Raw genomic sequence first — 16,662 nt, 5'->3', positions numbered from 1 at the left:
AAAATATAAATAAATCTGAGATTTCAAAGAAATATTTACCTTTTACACAATGGTGTGTATCTTCTTCTGCATATTCAACAGTTTTGTTTTTTTTTTTTTTTTTGTTTTTTTTGTTGTTTTTTTTTTTTTTTCAATATATGATTATGTACTGGGGCATATTATTACAAATCTTACCCACATTTTTACTGCATTTATATCTAATAGCTTTATTTGCTAAGGTCTCTAAATCTGAATTTCAGCATGTGTATAGACGTATACATGTTACACATGTGCCACCTTGTGGAAAACGTATGTCAATGCTGCTGTTCGCTGATGTTGACTCACCCCTGCTTTTGTATTAATCATGCTGTGGGGATTACACAGTCACCTTAAGGAGACTCCAGCTCCCGTGCGGGGACAGAAACCAGATCCCTGCACCATTCAATTTTTAGCATTAAGTCTGCTTTTAGGCAAGGTAAGATTAGGGATGTAGTGGTTATGGTTATAAGGAGGGTCAGTCTCCAGAGAATGAATGTAAGTTAATTTAATGCCTTCCCTAACTGTCTGTGTGTGTGTGTGTGTGTGTGTGTGTGTGTGTGTGTGTGTGTGTGTGTGTGTGTGTATATAGATGTGTTTTCTCAGGTATCTGACTCCAGCGGTGTGTTGGTACAGTCGAAGTTTGACGATTTTCTGAGGGAGGCTCTCAAGTTGCCCACCGCTGTACATGAAGGACCATCCTTTGGCTACACACACACATTAGCACGCTCATGCTTCCCACAACAGGTATGGTCACACACCCCGTCCTTCTGTCTGTTATTGTAATGATTTGTTTTAATAGTTTACCGTTCACAGTAAACATCATTTTCTTTACCTGCTTATTGTCTGTGTTTTGTAATCTGCAGTTACCCAGTTATCCCACACTGGATATTGGTTCATGTTTGTTTCGGGTTTTTTTTTAGTATACCAGCCTTGTTCTCTGTTTCTCAAGTGTTTTCGTCTGTTGTATTTGTTGTCTCTGTGTAGAAAAGGGTGATGCTCAACATGTTCCTGGACATCACAGCCAACCCTCCTCAGTGTCTCGTCTGGTTGCCTCTCATGCACCGCCTGGCCAATGTGGAGCATGGTACAACAGAGACACACACACACACACACAACAGAATTATTGCATAAACAAACTTTTGTCAGCTGGCCAGTTTAATCGGCTGAAATTTACTTGCACTGCATTAAATTGTAGTAGTAAATGTTTTCATAGGCTACAATTTTACACAAGTAGTTATTTTTAATATCATTTTCATTTCCAGTAAACTTTAAAGCGCCTATATCCGGTATTTTACGACAACAGTGTATCATATGTCAATGTGAAAACAGTGTGACAATGTTAAAGGGTTGGCTCACAGTGATGAACCGATACAGAACTATCAACCTGAATCTGCAGCTACCTTCGGCTTTATGGAGCTTCATAGTGAGTTTGAACCTCATTGCTTTGCTCTCTGGCCCATTTAAATTTACTGGTATTGTTCACTCTCATCGCTGTCATGTGTCATTTAGGGTTAGGGTCAGAATTCCAAATGAATGACGATATTGCTCTGTAACTGCGGGATGTGTAAATAAGCAACTGCTTGCTAACAAGTTCGCCCTATCACCTTAAAAGGCGATGTCGGTGTTGTGTTCACAGCTTCCAAGTAGCCAAACAAAGTCAGTTATTGCAAGTTTAATGTTCAAGATTTATTCTTATCTTTACTGTTACTGTCAACTTTGATAATAAATCCTACTGTGCAACTGTAACATACACAGTTTCAGGCATATTTTTATCACAACCCTAAAAAAACAAGTTTGAGACGTTGAAGAATAAAAATAGAAAAATAGAAAAAGGATAAATATAGGCTGATATATGATCAAATCTTCAATGTTTTCAATTGAGTATTGGCCTCACATCCAAGATTGAGTCAGTTTCGGGCCCAAGGGACGTCTGTCTCATGGATCAGCCTCCTTACTGTCTGCTGTGGAGAGAGGCCTGATGGGTCTTCTCTCTATCATCTTATGAGACTCATCTGTCTTTCATGGCTGATGGCTGACACATTCTGTCTTTCTCTCAGTGTATCATCCTGTGTCATGCTCCTATTGTCGTGGCAACGGCATGACCGGCTTCCGCTATCGCTGCCTTCGTTGTCGTGGTTACCAGCTCTGTCAGAACTGCTTCTGGCGCGGCAATGTCAGCGGCGCACATAGCAGCCAGCATCAGATGAAAGAGCACTCGTCCTGGGTGAGTCACTGTGTGATTACCCAATCACCGCACCAGGGGGCGCTACCTGTGTGTGTGTGTGTGTGTGTGTGTGTGTGCGCGCGCGCCCCCATGGACCTCCATCTTTGTGAGGACCATCATGAATTTTAGACCCTGACAGTGGGGCAGTGAAATAGGCAAATAAAATATAAGATGACATGAGATTTCGTCAAGTCCTCACTTCGATCTGTGTTCTTACAAGGGTTTTTTGAGGGTGTAAGGGGCCAAGCAGTAAGGCTCAAGGAAACCAGGTGCTGAAAAGCAAAACAGTTATTTATTTAAAATTTAAATTGATATTAACAAAGTACCAAATAATTAAAAATACCACAATATGAAAACTAGCAAAAATAATTTGCATAAACTAGAGCCCTTTAATTTAAATTGAGGTCAACTGAATAAACAACAACTCAGGACTGAACTTAAAATAAGTGGCCTGCCAAATGACACAAAATCAGGGTATTTGAGTATTGTCAGGAAAATGTACTTAAGTAACAAAGTAAAAGGACTTGATGCAGAAAAATTGCTCACATACTATTATACAGTATGTTGCACCTAATGTTTGTTTTAATAATGGATTAATCAAGTGATTATTTTCTCAATTAATTGCTTGATTATTCGGTTTTGTAAAAATAGTGAGAAATGCCCATCGCAATCCCCCAGAGCCCAAAGTGATGCCTTCACAATGCTCGTTCTGTACAGTCTCTTTCCACCTCTACTCTTGGGTAGTTTGATTTTATAATAAATAATCCTATTTTATAACATCTACATATGTTTTGTATCTAAAAATCTGAATGTAAAGTAACTAGTAATTAAGGCTGTTAAATAAATGCAGTGCAGTAAAAGAACAGCACAAGTGGGTACTTAAGTACAGTAAATGTTCTTGGTTTCATTCCACCACTGCTGATTGTGATGCATTAAATTAAAACATCTGAATGGAAATGCCACAATCCTATAAAATCACCATAATATGTCCAAAAAAAGCTGCTCTGGCCTGAAGGGTAAAATGTTTTCAATGTAGAAATTATGTATTAATAGATGGAAACAGAGTCCTTGAATTATTCATCACTAAGACGGGGTATAATTTGTCGTATTAATATTTCAGTTTCAGGAACAAATCTCTTCAGTAGTGCAGCTCTTGCATGTCCACCAATATCTCTTCATCATAGGCAAATCTTCCTTATAATCCTCTCCAGACTTTGCATATAATTTCAAACAGGATTCTGTTTTGGGCTCAAGCTTATTCCTAGTTTACGTGCCTCCCTTCAGTATTGTACAGCACTAATTTTTTAAGTGTCAACGCCAAGGAAGCACCGTGACCTCTGCCTCTCCTGTCTGTTTTGATGAGGTGAAACCGAAGCCAGAACTTGCAGTAATTGTCTGATCTTCCGTCTCTTGGCTTTAAATAGTTTTGACTTGATAACCTGATGAAATGTGACATAAGGAATTTATCCACACACTACAAAATGTACAGCAGGGATTCAGCTGTAAGTTATTTTTCATCTATCATCATTCACTTTAACCACAAAGCCAACTGTGTATTGTTTTTTCAATTTTCAAATATTGTATACTGTATATTTTAACAGCAGTTTATGGAGAAACAAAGGAGAAAACACAGTGTACCTAGATCAGACTTATCTATAATCAGTCAATAATCACTCAAAAAATATATAGTGTTGTAGCTGGCATGGCAGAGAAGTGGCATGTTGGAGAGTCATAAGAAGCTGACCTAACCTAGCTAACCTTACCAAGAATATAAGTTGACACCACCAAGCCTGGATCCACAAAAAAGTACCACAAATAAAAGGGGCAAATCCTTGAGTTGGCCAAGTTAGAGGGACTCCCCACCAGGATGTCCGATTGTGCGGTAGATGCTATAATTTGTCTGGAACAGCTGAGATAACCAACACAGTGATAACCCTTGAATAGGAGTTTACAGATTTTTATCAGGAAAGATTCGCTATTTTATCTATGGAGTTCAGTCCGGCTCTTAAATGCAGTTAACATTGCTGCCGTATATGTCACACAGTCTATGAATGTTAACCTGGCATTTGTGTCTGTCTCTCTGTGTGTGTGTGTGTGTGTGTGTGTGTGTGTGTGTGTGTGTGTGTGTGTGTGTGTGTGTGTGTGTGTGTGTGTGTGTGTGTGTGTGTGTGTGTGTGTGTGTGTGTGTGTTTCTGTGTGTGTGTTTCTGTGTGTGTGTGTGTTTCTGTGTTTGTGTAGAAGTCGCCGGCGACAAAGCTGGGCCGAGCCCTGAGCAGGACTCTGGGCTGTGTGTCATCCAGAGAGCCCCCCCGGCCAATTTATCCAGAGGAACCTGAGAGGACGCTTAACCTCGCCAACATAGTGTAAGACCTCACGGCACTAACACGCTCATACCTACAGTGCATAGAATAAATCAATAAATTAATCGATTTGTTTTTGATTGGTTCACTAATTCATCAATTTTCTGCCACATATCTGGCTCCATGTCACATTATTTAAGTAATTATATTACTTTGAAGTAATTAGGGTACTGACAGAAATTCGATATTAATGTCAATAAGTTCATGCACCTGATGGTAAATAATTGCGGGCCTTATTGTATAATTTGGTGAACACTGCAGAAACACTGATATGATAAGATAATATCATCACAATACTGTAAGAAAATAAATGGTATTATTGAGTTATTGTCTAGCTTTGGAAGAATACACACTACATAGAAACAGTACAAAGTTTGTGCTCAGCTAGGCACTGGCACGGTTGAAGGGCTTTGTAGTAGCTGCACTGTCAACACTAAAAACAGCGAAAACAGGTTTGTTTTCATTACAGAGGGTGAATTATTACGCACCATGAAATATTTACTACCAAGTTGCAGACTCTTGGCCGACTTTATGGCTATCACCAGTTAGAGTTACATCTAAACAGAAAGTTCCGATAAATTAATCAGATAAAAAGTCCCACCTCTGCAGCCAACCACTTTGGTCGCTCCGCCCTTGCGGTGGACCCACACTGTTTGATTTTCTAAACATTGGCAGACTGGCCATTACAGAGCTGCAAGCACTGACTAGATTATATTCAGGCCAGCACGCAGAGACTACACTTAGCACAGATGTGAGTATGCTTACAACAATGCTGCTTCAGATTAATTCCTCTTTCAAACTTGCGTTTTTTTTTTTTTTCCTGAATTCGTCTCTTTTTCATTTCCCTCTGGATCTGTGTTCACTCCCTTGCTCTTTTTTTTTTTTTTTTTTTCTTTCTTTCTCTCCCTCTGGTGATCTTTGGCCTGTCTGTGTTTGCTCAGACTAGTACAATTCACCATTGCATGAATGCACTCAAAAGCACATGAGAGTGTGTGAGCATGTGTGAATGTGAGTGTAAGAATGTGTGTTTTTTGATAGGAGGGCCTTTGTGTTTTAACAATTTAACGTTGTTATGCTCACTCTATGTTTGTACTGTTGATAATATGGGTCTGATACAATGCGTGTTTTTGTTTGTGTTTTTGTTTGTGTTTGTGTTTGTGTTTGTGCAGCCCCTCTCGACCTGTTGGGAACACCAGTGAGGCCATGTTGCTGTCCTCATCAGCACCAGAGTCCGCCAAGAGGTAAAGACTGATGTACAGAGTAGAAAAATTACCAGTTCAGTTTTTTCTGTCTGATTTAGAAGTTTGCAGTTTTCTGTTCAAGGCCATGGGTAATGACGTGCTTGAGTCATTATAAAATGGGGTTTTTAAAAGCTTGCTTCAATCCTTTGTTTTTTGTAAAATACTGTTTCCTCTACAATAACTTTACACCAATTGCCAGTGTCCTTTCTGTGATTTAGTTTTGATGAAAATAAAATTTGAGTGTCTTATGTAGCATCTAGTACACAGTATCTGCAGGTCTCAAAGTCCTAAGCACTGACTTCATTAATAAAAGTCTGAACTCTTTTCTCTGTCATTAATGAAAAACTTTTGCCTGCAATTTTACTAATAACGGGCTAGAAAATGCCCAGTTTCGGACCTCGGACTTTATGTAAAATGTATAGGTGGACCTTAAATTAACAAATAATTTGAGGTTATTTCACCTCTCTATTCATTCATCCACTTTCTGTTGCTTATCCAGGTCCAGGTCGTGTTTAATGATTAATTACTGATATTATTAGGTATAATTGTTATATACAGCTGACAACAAAGTGATATAAATGTCAATAAATTCATGTGCTAGATAACAACTCTAGGCCGTTGTAACTGGTTTTCATTGATACCTTTCATACATTGACTAGTATGACCATTAAAAGTAAATTGCATTCTGTTTGAAATAAAAAAAATTTCTTACAACATCTTAAAATTAACTTCACCTCTGCAGAAACCCTTTAGTAACAAAATGAGGTAAAGAAAATAGAATTTAGGTGAACTGGAGCAGAAACAATCAGTTTTAGATTAATCGATTAGTAGATCAACAGAAAATTAATCTGCGGCTTTTCTGCCAAATTTGCCAAACATTTCTGAGTCCCAGGTTTTAAATTGTGTGGATTTGCTGCTTTTCACTGTTTGTCTGATTAAAGAAGACATTTGAAGACCTTAGGCTGTAGAAAATGGTGATGGCCGTTTTTCTCTGGTGTCCATTTCTTTGCTTTTCTTAAGGTGCAGTCCGCTCTGGTCTTTAATTGAAAATAATATTCTGATTACACAAAACTGGTTAATTTGCATTTATTTCTGAAGTTGTTCTAAATTCTCTACTTAAAATCCAGGGTTTCCAAGAATTTAAACCAGGACTGTAGTATATTAAAATATATGACGATCTGAAAAATGAAAATTCAGAGCATACATATGCAGAACAGATGTGCATTGACAGTCGAACACAATCGCACACAATCAAACACAGCCATGAAGAAACAATGGCTGTCAGTGGGAAATAGGCCGTTGTGATTCCTGCAAATTGGTGAAATGGGATCATAATCACTGTCTATTATGCTGACCGTTTATTTCCTGTCTGTTTTTCTGTCAACCAGTTTGGCAGCGGCTCAGCGTATGAACGAGGAACACGCTCTGATCGCTGCGTATGTGAATCGCCTCCAGAACAGCCCGCGGTGAGAGAGGAGCAGGCACACGGCAGGGGGTGGTTATATAAGGCAGTCAGGGAGGGTGTAAAGAGGAGGGCAAGGTGCAGCAAAGTTAGGAATCAACAGAGTCAACGTGAGATAATTAAATCTCTGTTATGATAACGAGCGGAGAGAAAGTAAAACCAAAATCTAAGACACAAAAAATGATAAACAGAACTCCCGCCCACTGTATCTGCATTTGTCCAGGGGTTAAAAGCTGCTGTTCCAGGAAACATTTACCCTCAATAGCCAGTCGTGTGTAAAAGTTACAGGACGGCCAAAGTACCAGTTTAACAGCATCGTTGTGCCCAGTTTTCACTTGTCCCAACTTAGTCAGTTGACAGAAATTTGCCAATACTTTCAGTCAGACGCCAGTTCACTAATCCCCAAACTATGAAAAAGTTCCATTCCCTAAATCTAATATCATTCATCAAAGAACCGTCAATTAGCTGCATTTCCAGCGTCGGCTAGAGCAGTGGTTCCCAGCCCTGTCAGATGCACACAGGTTCTTGTCAGTGGATTATAAACTGGAGGCTATTTAACAGTATTAATTATATGAAACTGGGTATTGTTATGCATTACTTTAAGCTAACAGTTTCAACAGTCTATTCAGTACTTTGAGCTAACTACTTCCATTTCTCTGCTCGCTTGCTAACTAGTTTTCTCACACTCAGCTCGATGGGCATCCTGCCAGTTACTGAATTTACTAAAGATCACTTGTAATACTATTTTGTTGTTTACTTTCCTCATTAAAATATCTGAGTATATTTTTTTTAAGCAGATCACAACTGTAATTTTTTTCACTTGAGTTGAGTTAATGACCTTTCTACATTACAACCTGGCAACTGCAGAAGTACCCTTTGAGGTGTAAGCGCCCCTGGTTGGGAATCACTGAGCTTGAGTAATGACTGAATAACTGAAAATGTATTATTACGCGATCAGTGTAATAAATTGTTAAACATCTCACCAAACCTTAGTTTGAAATGAACTATTTCTAGAGGAAACGTTTTAACCCCGCTGATCTGATTTTTAGGGTAACTTTTGAAGAAAGTCATATTGAAAAAATGGATTCAAATTGCATATTTACAAATAAAATTTTTGCAATTCTGCAAAAAACTTGTACATTCCCTACAGAAGAAGGTGTGTTTTCTCCTTGGAACGATCCATATTTCCCTCCTCTGACACTGATCGTTGTTTGCACGTTGGTTGTTTTTTTTGTTGCGGTTTGTGTGGGATTGGCCCCTTCACAGTCGTGACAATTTCTACTGCTGCAGGCTGTGTTCATGATTGTTTTTTGATGAGAAACCAGAGAGTGCTGGAAACAGTTGCCCAGTAACGGCATAGACTTCCAACAGGCACCAACAGCAGCTCACAGGGGACTTTTACCAAGTTAAGAAAGATCATAGGATGATTCAATAATGGAAAGAGTTAACGTGTATATTATACGTGTATCATCAGTTGCCCTTTTAGCCTCCTCTTTTTAATTTTCACTTACATTTTTTAAATCTTCAAGGGGTATTTTTGCTGAGAGCCCTCGTTCACTCATTTTAACCCTTAAGAAATGTCGTCATGTTTAACATGCTTAAACATGCAACTTGCTTAAAAATTAAAAAGTCAAATTGGATTCATGTACCGAAACCAGAGCTCATTTTGAAAACAGAAAACCATTATGCAGTCCACCATACGGTCTACATTTGATTATAGAGCTGTCCTCTATGCTCAGCGTACCCGGGTCTTCATCTGTATAGCTTCGCTGTCTAAGCTGCCCAGATATTTAACATCCGTAGATGAGTTCAGAGCTAATAACCATGAAACCAGATCACAGGGGAGATTGGCTTTAAAAGTTCCTCACACCAGCTCTGAACTGGGGACTAAAATCCTGTTTCCAATAACGCTTCGCTACCGGAATTAACCACGACACAGCTTAAAAGTTAGAGACACTCATCCCTCTGAGGGACTTTAAGGCTTTATTAGCCAATATTTCTAATAATATTTGAGACTGCTTCAATCAGCGTGACTGTGTGTGTGTGTGTGTGTGTGTGTGTGTGTGTGTGTGTGTGTGTGTGTGTGTGTGTGTGTGTGTGTGTATGGACACTCCCAGCAGGCAAGGCGGGAGCACAAAACTCTCGCCCCCTCACCCTCTCTCTGCTGGCGGAGAGACTGGCGGCACAGGTCAATAATACACCCTCTTTCCCACACAAAAGTAACTGCAAGTATATAAAAAAACACATAAGCCCTTGTGATGTTTATGTGTGAAGATGTGTGCAGAAGTAAAAAAGTAATGGTGGGTTCTCTCTCAAAACTCAAAAAAACAAATCTTGTTTTTGTGTTTTGTTGTTTTTTGGTCTATGATCAAACTTTAACCAAAACCAACCAGCACCAGTACTCAGTTTGGACACTCCCAGCAGGCAAGACGAGGAGCACAAACTCATCGCCCGCTACACCTCTCGACTGGCGGAGACTGACGGCACAGGAGTGAGTCAATAACACCTCCTTTCCCAACACAAGTAACTGCAAGTATATAAAATACACAGTCAAGCCCTTGTATGTTACATGTGAATAGATGTGCATAGAACACATAAAGTAATGGTGGGTTGTCTCTCAAAACAGCCTTTGTAAACTTAAGATCTTGTTTTGGTTTGTTTAATGGTTAAATCAAAAACCACTGTCACACAAAAACCAACCACTGAGCACCAGTAACTCAGTTTTGTGTGTGTGTGTGTGTGTGTGTGTGTGTGTGTGTGTGTGTGTGTGTGTGTGTGTGTGTGTGTGTGTGTGTGTTTGCGTTTGCGTTTGTGTGTGTTTTTTGTGTTTTTCAGGTGATACCTAACCGGAGCATCAACTTTGATGTGAACAAACAGAAGAGGGAGCTCATTGCTCAACTGGAGTGCAAAAACAGGTAGAAATGTGTGACCAGGAGATGGCTTGTTGATTTTAATTAGATTCCCTTTTTTAGTTTGACTTGTGCACCTTTTAAGTCTGTCACTTTGTCGTCGTGTTTGTGAACGTACATCGACACGCAGACTGAGGTGTTACTGCACCAGGATTTCAGGGTAGACGTTGGTTCCCCCATTCGATTTATCCCACGTTTGTGAGAAAACACTGGTTATGAGTGTTTCATTTTTATAAAACTGCACTAGTTGACAAAATGATCAAAGGAAAAAAAAATAAAAAATTTTGGAAGTAAACATCGTGAAAGCGTCTTAGTTTTACACCTCTGCACTAGAGCTGCAGCTAATCAATCAATCAATCAGTCAAACTCTTATTTGAAGAGCTCCATTCATACAGGCTAATGCAATTCAATGTGCTATGCAGATGACTGACATGCTGATAATAAGAGAGAACAAATGTGAACGGAAAAAACAATGATTGATACATGATCGAGAGAAAATTGATTGTCAAATATTTTAATAAATTAAGATTGATGAATCGTTTAAGTCATTTTTAAAGCAAAAATGTCAGTCATTTGATGGTTGCAGCTCCTCAACTGTGAGAAGCTGCGGATTTTTTTCTCGTCCTAACATCACTGTAAACTGAATATCTTTTGTTTGTTGGCTTTGGGCTCTTGGTCAGACAAAAACAAGACCGCACCTTGGGCTCCAGGAAAACTGTGTCAGACACTGGTCATTGTTTTCTGATGTTTTTTTATAGATCAAACGATTGATCAATCAATTGAAAAATAATTTGCAGATTAATCGATTATGAAAATCAATTATTTGCACCCCAGCCCTGCACTTATTGGCAATTTTAAATGATGTGTCCTAATAATGAATGTATTTTTTGTCAGGTGTTATGTTATATTAATACTGTTAAGCACATTAAGGTGGCATGTTTTCTTTCTCTTTGCTGAAAGGATTGTCCCTTCACAATAAAAGAGGCCTATGTGTATTTCTGTGCTTTTCTACGGACTGAATGTGTGTATACATATGTTATGTCTTAGTTTGTCGCTTTTAATGCAACTGTTTGTCAGATTTACGTTGTCCATATCAAAGTCATATATTCCTTCAGAAAATCTGCAAAAGCCCGCAGAAAGGTCTGTGTTTTTTACCCCGTCTTCTCACAGTCTTTTCACTCGTGCAATGCTCCCCTAGCCCTAGCTGAACAGTATGTTTTTCATTTCCCAGAGAGATCTTGGCAGAGATCAAACGTCTCCGCACAGAACATGACGCAGCGTGCCAGCCCAGCCCGGAGAAGGGCAGCACCAACCCAACTCTGCTGGCTGAGCTTCGCCTGCTCAGGTAAACACAGACTCCGTCAAGGACCAGGAGTCACACTAGCACTTGCTGTACACCATGCATACTATAACGATTTTTTTTTTTTTTTAATTTAAATTTAAATTTTTTAACTTGAACTTTGTGAGTCATGCCGACAGAAATGACGCCTAGGCATAATTTTTCCAAAGGTTTAAAGCTTTTCAGCCCCCGCGTCACAATTACTTTTATTGTGTACCACAGCGTCAGATTTGGCGGGAAATCTGCTGTGTTGCTTTGCAGCACAGAGGGACAGTGCTTTATGGCAGATGGCAGCGACAGATGGTGGATTTTGTGAAAAGCAAATATAAAAAATCACCTCCAACGTGTTTATGCTTTTTGATAACAACAAAACTCCGAGGAGGGGGAGGAGGAGTTGGAAGTGACGGTGTTTATGTGGTCTTAATGTAGCGCAATTACTAGCAGTTTATCCATCATGGTCTCGTTTGTTTTAAAGTGCTACACACTTTTTTTTTTAATGTGATCCTAGCATCTTTCAAATTTTTCTTTCTATATTATTTACGTTTCTTAAAAAAAAAAAGGAAAAAAAAGGGAGACAGTTATGGCGTCACGGTGTCTTTTTGGATACTACCACTAGGGGGCGCCAGACTTGCAAATTTTGAAATTCTCGACATGCACTGGATACTTTTTAGTAAATGATTTGATTGTAATATTTAAAATATACGGCGATATAAAGTTTCGGTGATACTGCTCAGCCCTAGATTCTTACACTTTTCTGAAAGCTTGGTGATTTTATCTGACTTGGGGCTAAATTGTATGCACGTTTAGTAAAAAAACCGAAACGAGGTTAATGAGACACATTAGCTTATACCCGTAGTTCACGGTAACGGCCCTCTGTTTGGCTGAGTCCACCTTGTAAACTTGCGGACATCAAGGGGATGAAATGCGCAGTGAGACGGGACTTAAAGATCTCAAGTGTTTTCCATTGAGATGAATTTAAATTCCTGGCAGTGGAAGTTCATTTCAAAGCATTTTTCTCTATTGGTCCTTGATGCTGTTGTTATGGTCAGAGTGAGAAGTGAAATGTTCCCTTTACATGAGCTTCTAAGCAAAATATTATGTCAACATTAAACCCACAACCCTTTATCTGTTAAGTTAAACACAGTTAACTGGTTAGATGTTTCTCAGTTACGTCTACTACATGTGTCTGTCATATCTTAATTTTAGATCCTCTTTATAGAGGTTTTCTTGTTCAGTACAGATTCAGAAGACATCTTGACTGAAGAAAACCTCTTGTAATAAAAACCTTAAATAATACAGAAAAAAAGTGAAAATTCCTGGCGGTCCCTCTGTTGGCACTTTACTTTGTGATCATAATGACTCAGATCTGGATTTACTGTCTGACTCAGACTCTTGTTTTAGTTGTTTATTTACTCATTTATCATACCATCTGAAGGAAAGCCAGGGAGGAAAGAAAAGAGTTGTGCTTCTGCTTTTAAGTCCCACCCAGATCAAATACTGTTTGGAAAAAAAGACTGTAAACACATCTGTATGTTTGTTGCTCTGCTATGATGTTAGTCACATTTGCTGACTCTTAAAACTTGTCATTGTAAATTGTAAGACTTTAGCATTTGGATGCAGTTTGGATCTAGTTTGTATCCTTGAAATTCTTACTCGTATAGAGTTTTGTATTTATCATTCCCGATTACACTTTCAAGATCTCAAGCTCTTCGAGGTTTTCTGTTCTGCCCCGGACACAAACACACTACTCGGGAGAACGTAAAGGAATTCTAACCTTATGTTCCAGCAACCCGTGATCGCAACTAAGCGCTTTACGATTTCATTTTCCTCTGGCAAAGCTCACACGTAGGCTTCTCCTGAGAGTCTTTTAGAGGATGATCCTTTGCCCCAAAAACCACCTTGAGTCACATCAGTCTCTTATTTCGCTAAGCAGGCGACTTGACGGCTATCGGAGTAAGTGCAGGAGGGAGTGAGGAGTCTTGGCGGGTTCCCAGTTTTGTTTCATTCACTCATTAACCCAGTCAGACACTGTACCAAATCCAAGGTGGCCTGGACTAAAGATGGAGATGGAGACGTGTCCTCTATATGTGACTGTAAATTATTCTGTATCAAATTGGCTCTGAAGATTTATGATGTGAGAAGTGTGAGTCTAATCTCAAAGCTCTTGTCTCTTCCTTTGTTGCCCATTTGCCTTTCTGATTTTCTTCATCCTTTTGACTCTATGTTATTACCACAGCTTCTACCTACAGTTAGTCTTTCTGCTTGGGTTATTTTATTCCTGCCTCCTGACACTCTGTAATGTGACGGTAATGGAGGGTAAGCTGGTGTGTGTGTGTGTGCGTGTGTGTGTGTATGTGTTGCAGACAGAGGAAAGATGAGCTGGAGCAGAGGATGTCGTCTCTGCAAGAGAGCAGGAGGGAACTGATGGTACAGCTGGAGGGACTGATGAAGCTGCTCAAGGTGACACACACACAGAATGAATATTGTTTTCAGCATGCTGTACTGTCGCCGGTAGAGGGCAAATTTTCCCTCTTTTTTTCCCCACTCCTCTCTTTTTCTGTTCCAGCAGTAACGAGCCGCGCTTCACTCTCTGCTACTCCCTCCGTTATAATTTTAACTCTGCTTCCAGCTCTGACTGTGTCTGACCTCTTCTTTCCCATCCTTTTCCTCCCTATTTGTTTCCAACTGCCCATGTTGTGGCCCTGTAGGATGAGGAACAACGACAGGCAGTAAGTTTACCCCCCTTATGTTGGACTCAAAGTGGTGTAAATGTGGGATTTAGCCCTTTAACTTCCCATCTCAAAATAAGTCAACTTTTCAAGCAGTGAGTTATTTTTCTAATTGAGACTTTGATATTTTGGACTATCAACGGCTTTTAGATGAAGTCAGCAGAACTTTTCCTGAATTTTAGAGGTGTCGGGTGTCAGTTGTAGTGGGAAAAAAAAAAATATAACAAGATTACTGTTGGTCATAAATGATGAAAATGATGTTTAACAACCCTCTTAAATCCACCTCGTAGGCGCAGGCGGCTGGCTCTTCTCACGCCTCTCCTTCTCGACCAAGTCCGTCAACCGTCCGCTCTGTAGGTGCTGTGTCTCCCCAGGCTCCTATGTACCCTCCTCAAGACTCCCTTGCAGGGGTGGGTGGCGACGTACAAGAGGCCTTTGCTCAAGGTAAGAGTGGGATCTAAAGTAAACTTCCATACTTGTACGTATGTATTCCTGTTTTCACTGATTTTCATCGCCTCAAACAAGCTGTGTAACGCACATATTTGACGTTTTGTTTTTTTGGAAAGTCTTAATTTTAAGCTTTAACATGTTTATTAGTTGAAAAAATGGATATGTAGTAGTGCGTGGAAATTGGGTGTTGTATTCTGCCATTTTAACTCTACGCTGGGTTGACTGCGGTGTAGTCAGAGGTCTGAGTCAAAGTACAATGAGTAAAATTTTGTGAGTGATTTCGTTTTTAGGTAAAATCATACTTTGAGACATATTTCTGGGAGGATTTAGTCCTGGCAAAAACAAGGTTTACACGCGGTTCTACTACATTTCTGATCAGCTCAACAATTTCCATGTTAAGACTTTTAGGTTTTAATATGTGTGTGAATAAGTATTGGACATCACGTGAGTTGGAGAAAAATGTTTCCATATAACGGCTCTTCTAAAAGTGTTACTCGTAAGTGATGAGCTGAAACCAGGCTATATACTCAGTTGCCAGTTTATCGGGTACATGTAGCTAAAACTAATGCCGTCGAATACAGCGGTTCTGCAATAAATCCTCACTTCATGAAGGCTGTGTGTTTGTTCAGTTTGTGTTGAAACTGTTTTTTTAGAGAGGTTTTGACGATCGATTTTGGAGGCTGCGGCATGTGGTGCTGTTGAACTGTATTGCATTAGTTTCCGCTAGGTGTTCCTAATGAACTGGAAACTGAATGTGCATTTCAGGTTTGCAGGACAAAAGGTCTAAGCCTCAAAATATAGGTAATTTTAATGCCCAATTGTAAAACCAAGCTGTGTTTACCACACGTATTTATCGAATCTCAGCTATAAACACGTACGTACAGTAGTTTCCAGCCAGCCAGTGTTTCAGTTGAGTTTCGCTTATTAACAGTTTATGGTCCACTGTAAAACCAACAGACTATAATATAAACCACTTGACGAGAACAAATAGTTCAAGAAGTGGCCCATTTGTTAAGAAAATGCTCTGTCACAATAAAACATGTTTAACAAGAGCACACATTCTACCCTTTATCAAAAAAAGTTGGTCTGGAATGTTAAGTCAAGTGAAATTTCAAAGTGAGGGTTTGGAAGGTGGTGAAAAGCTGTTTTAAGCTCCACAATATTTGTGTTTAATGAATTCTGCTCCGCCATAAATGTACTCTGGAGAAAAATGTTTCATTTGTAAGAAAGGGGGAAAGGAGGCAATTTCGTTTCTAAAGTGAGCTCTTTTGCTTTATCATTTACGTTGCTTTTCTGGAACTGGTGCCACAGTAAGAGAGTATAACGTTTTAAGTTATCAGTTAGCACAAGGCTGATAGCGACAGTGTCGTTTCCTTTTTTCACATCTCTCCACTTTAGGCCCAAGAAGGAACCTGAGGAACGACCTTCTGGTAGCTGCAGACTCCATCACCAACACTGTGTCCTCACTGGTCAAGGAGCTCCACTCTGGTACATACAAACAGAAAACACACGCTCCCTTAGAGTCCTACAGACGTTCTTCGAGCGTCTTTGTAGCCTCCAAACTGCCTTAATTTTTACAAATGAGGAGGGAAATATCTCGCTTCCTGTTGCTATCCGTCAGTTTTGGGTGCGGAAATATATTCTTTTAGAAAATAGTGTCATTTTGGTCTGACACTCAATCACATGTTCACTCTTTACTCTCCTCTCTGTCTAGATGATGGTCGGGAGGAAGAGGAGAGATTGCTGAACGGGAAGGACAGAGGTACATTAATCACTTCAAGAAGTGTCTCATTATCTTTTCTTGCTGAATTAATATCCTTTCTTCCCTAACTCTACATGCTCCCTAAAGCAGAAATAAAGCAGAAGCACTAAAAATCACTATAAAGCTGAAGCTTCACTAACATGAGTTTCTTGAGGTTGATTTCCAAAT

General features: G+C 39.5%; 1 protein-coding gene across 6 annotated transcripts in view; it reads left to right on the top strand.

Moving 5' to 3' along the window:
* Positions 1–16,662, top strand: part of dtnba (dystrobrevin, beta a) — a 40,839-nt gene that overhangs the window by 18,779 nt on the left and 5,398 nt on the right. For 4 of the 6 annotated variants that reach the window (XR_005707296.1, XR_005707295.1, XM_040124874.1 and 1 more), the window contains exons 7-20: positions 608–762; positions 1,003–1,102; positions 2,076–2,242; positions 4,481–4,605; positions 5,772–5,843; positions 7,232–7,309; positions 9,712–9,796; positions 10,141–10,220; positions 11,446–11,559; positions 13,917–14,013; positions 14,262–14,282; positions 14,573–14,726; positions 16,131–16,220; positions 16,447–16,494. Coding sequence is in view for 2 of the 6 variants with exons in the window: in XM_040124874.1 (XP_039980808.1) it covers positions 608–762; positions 1,003–1,102; positions 2,076–2,242; positions 4,481–4,605; positions 5,772–5,843; positions 7,232–7,309; positions 9,712–9,796; positions 10,141–10,220; positions 11,446–11,559; positions 13,917–14,013; positions 14,262–14,282; positions 14,573–14,726; positions 16,131–16,220; positions 16,447–16,494 (1,386 nt within the window). In the remaining 4 variants the exon portion in view is untranslated. The remainder of the gene's footprint in view (positions 1–607; positions 763–1,002; positions 1,103–2,075; positions 2,243–4,480; positions 4,606–5,771; positions 5,844–7,231; positions 7,310–9,711; positions 9,797–10,140; positions 10,221–11,445; positions 11,560–13,916; positions 14,014–14,261; positions 14,283–14,572; positions 14,727–16,130; positions 16,221–16,446; positions 16,495–16,662) is intronic. The other 2 variants (XR_005707297.1, XR_005707298.1) reach the window with 2 other exon arrangements.

This window comes from Xiphias gladius, chromosome 4 (genome assembly GCF_016859285.1).
Source record: "Xiphias gladius isolate SHS-SW01 ecotype Sanya breed wild chromosome 4, ASM1685928v1, whole genome shotgun sequence".
Classification (NCBI taxonomy): Eukaryota; Metazoa; Chordata; class Actinopteri; order Istiophoriformes; family Xiphiidae; genus Xiphias; species Xiphias gladius.
This window is presented reverse-complemented; position numbering and strand designations above follow the sequence as displayed.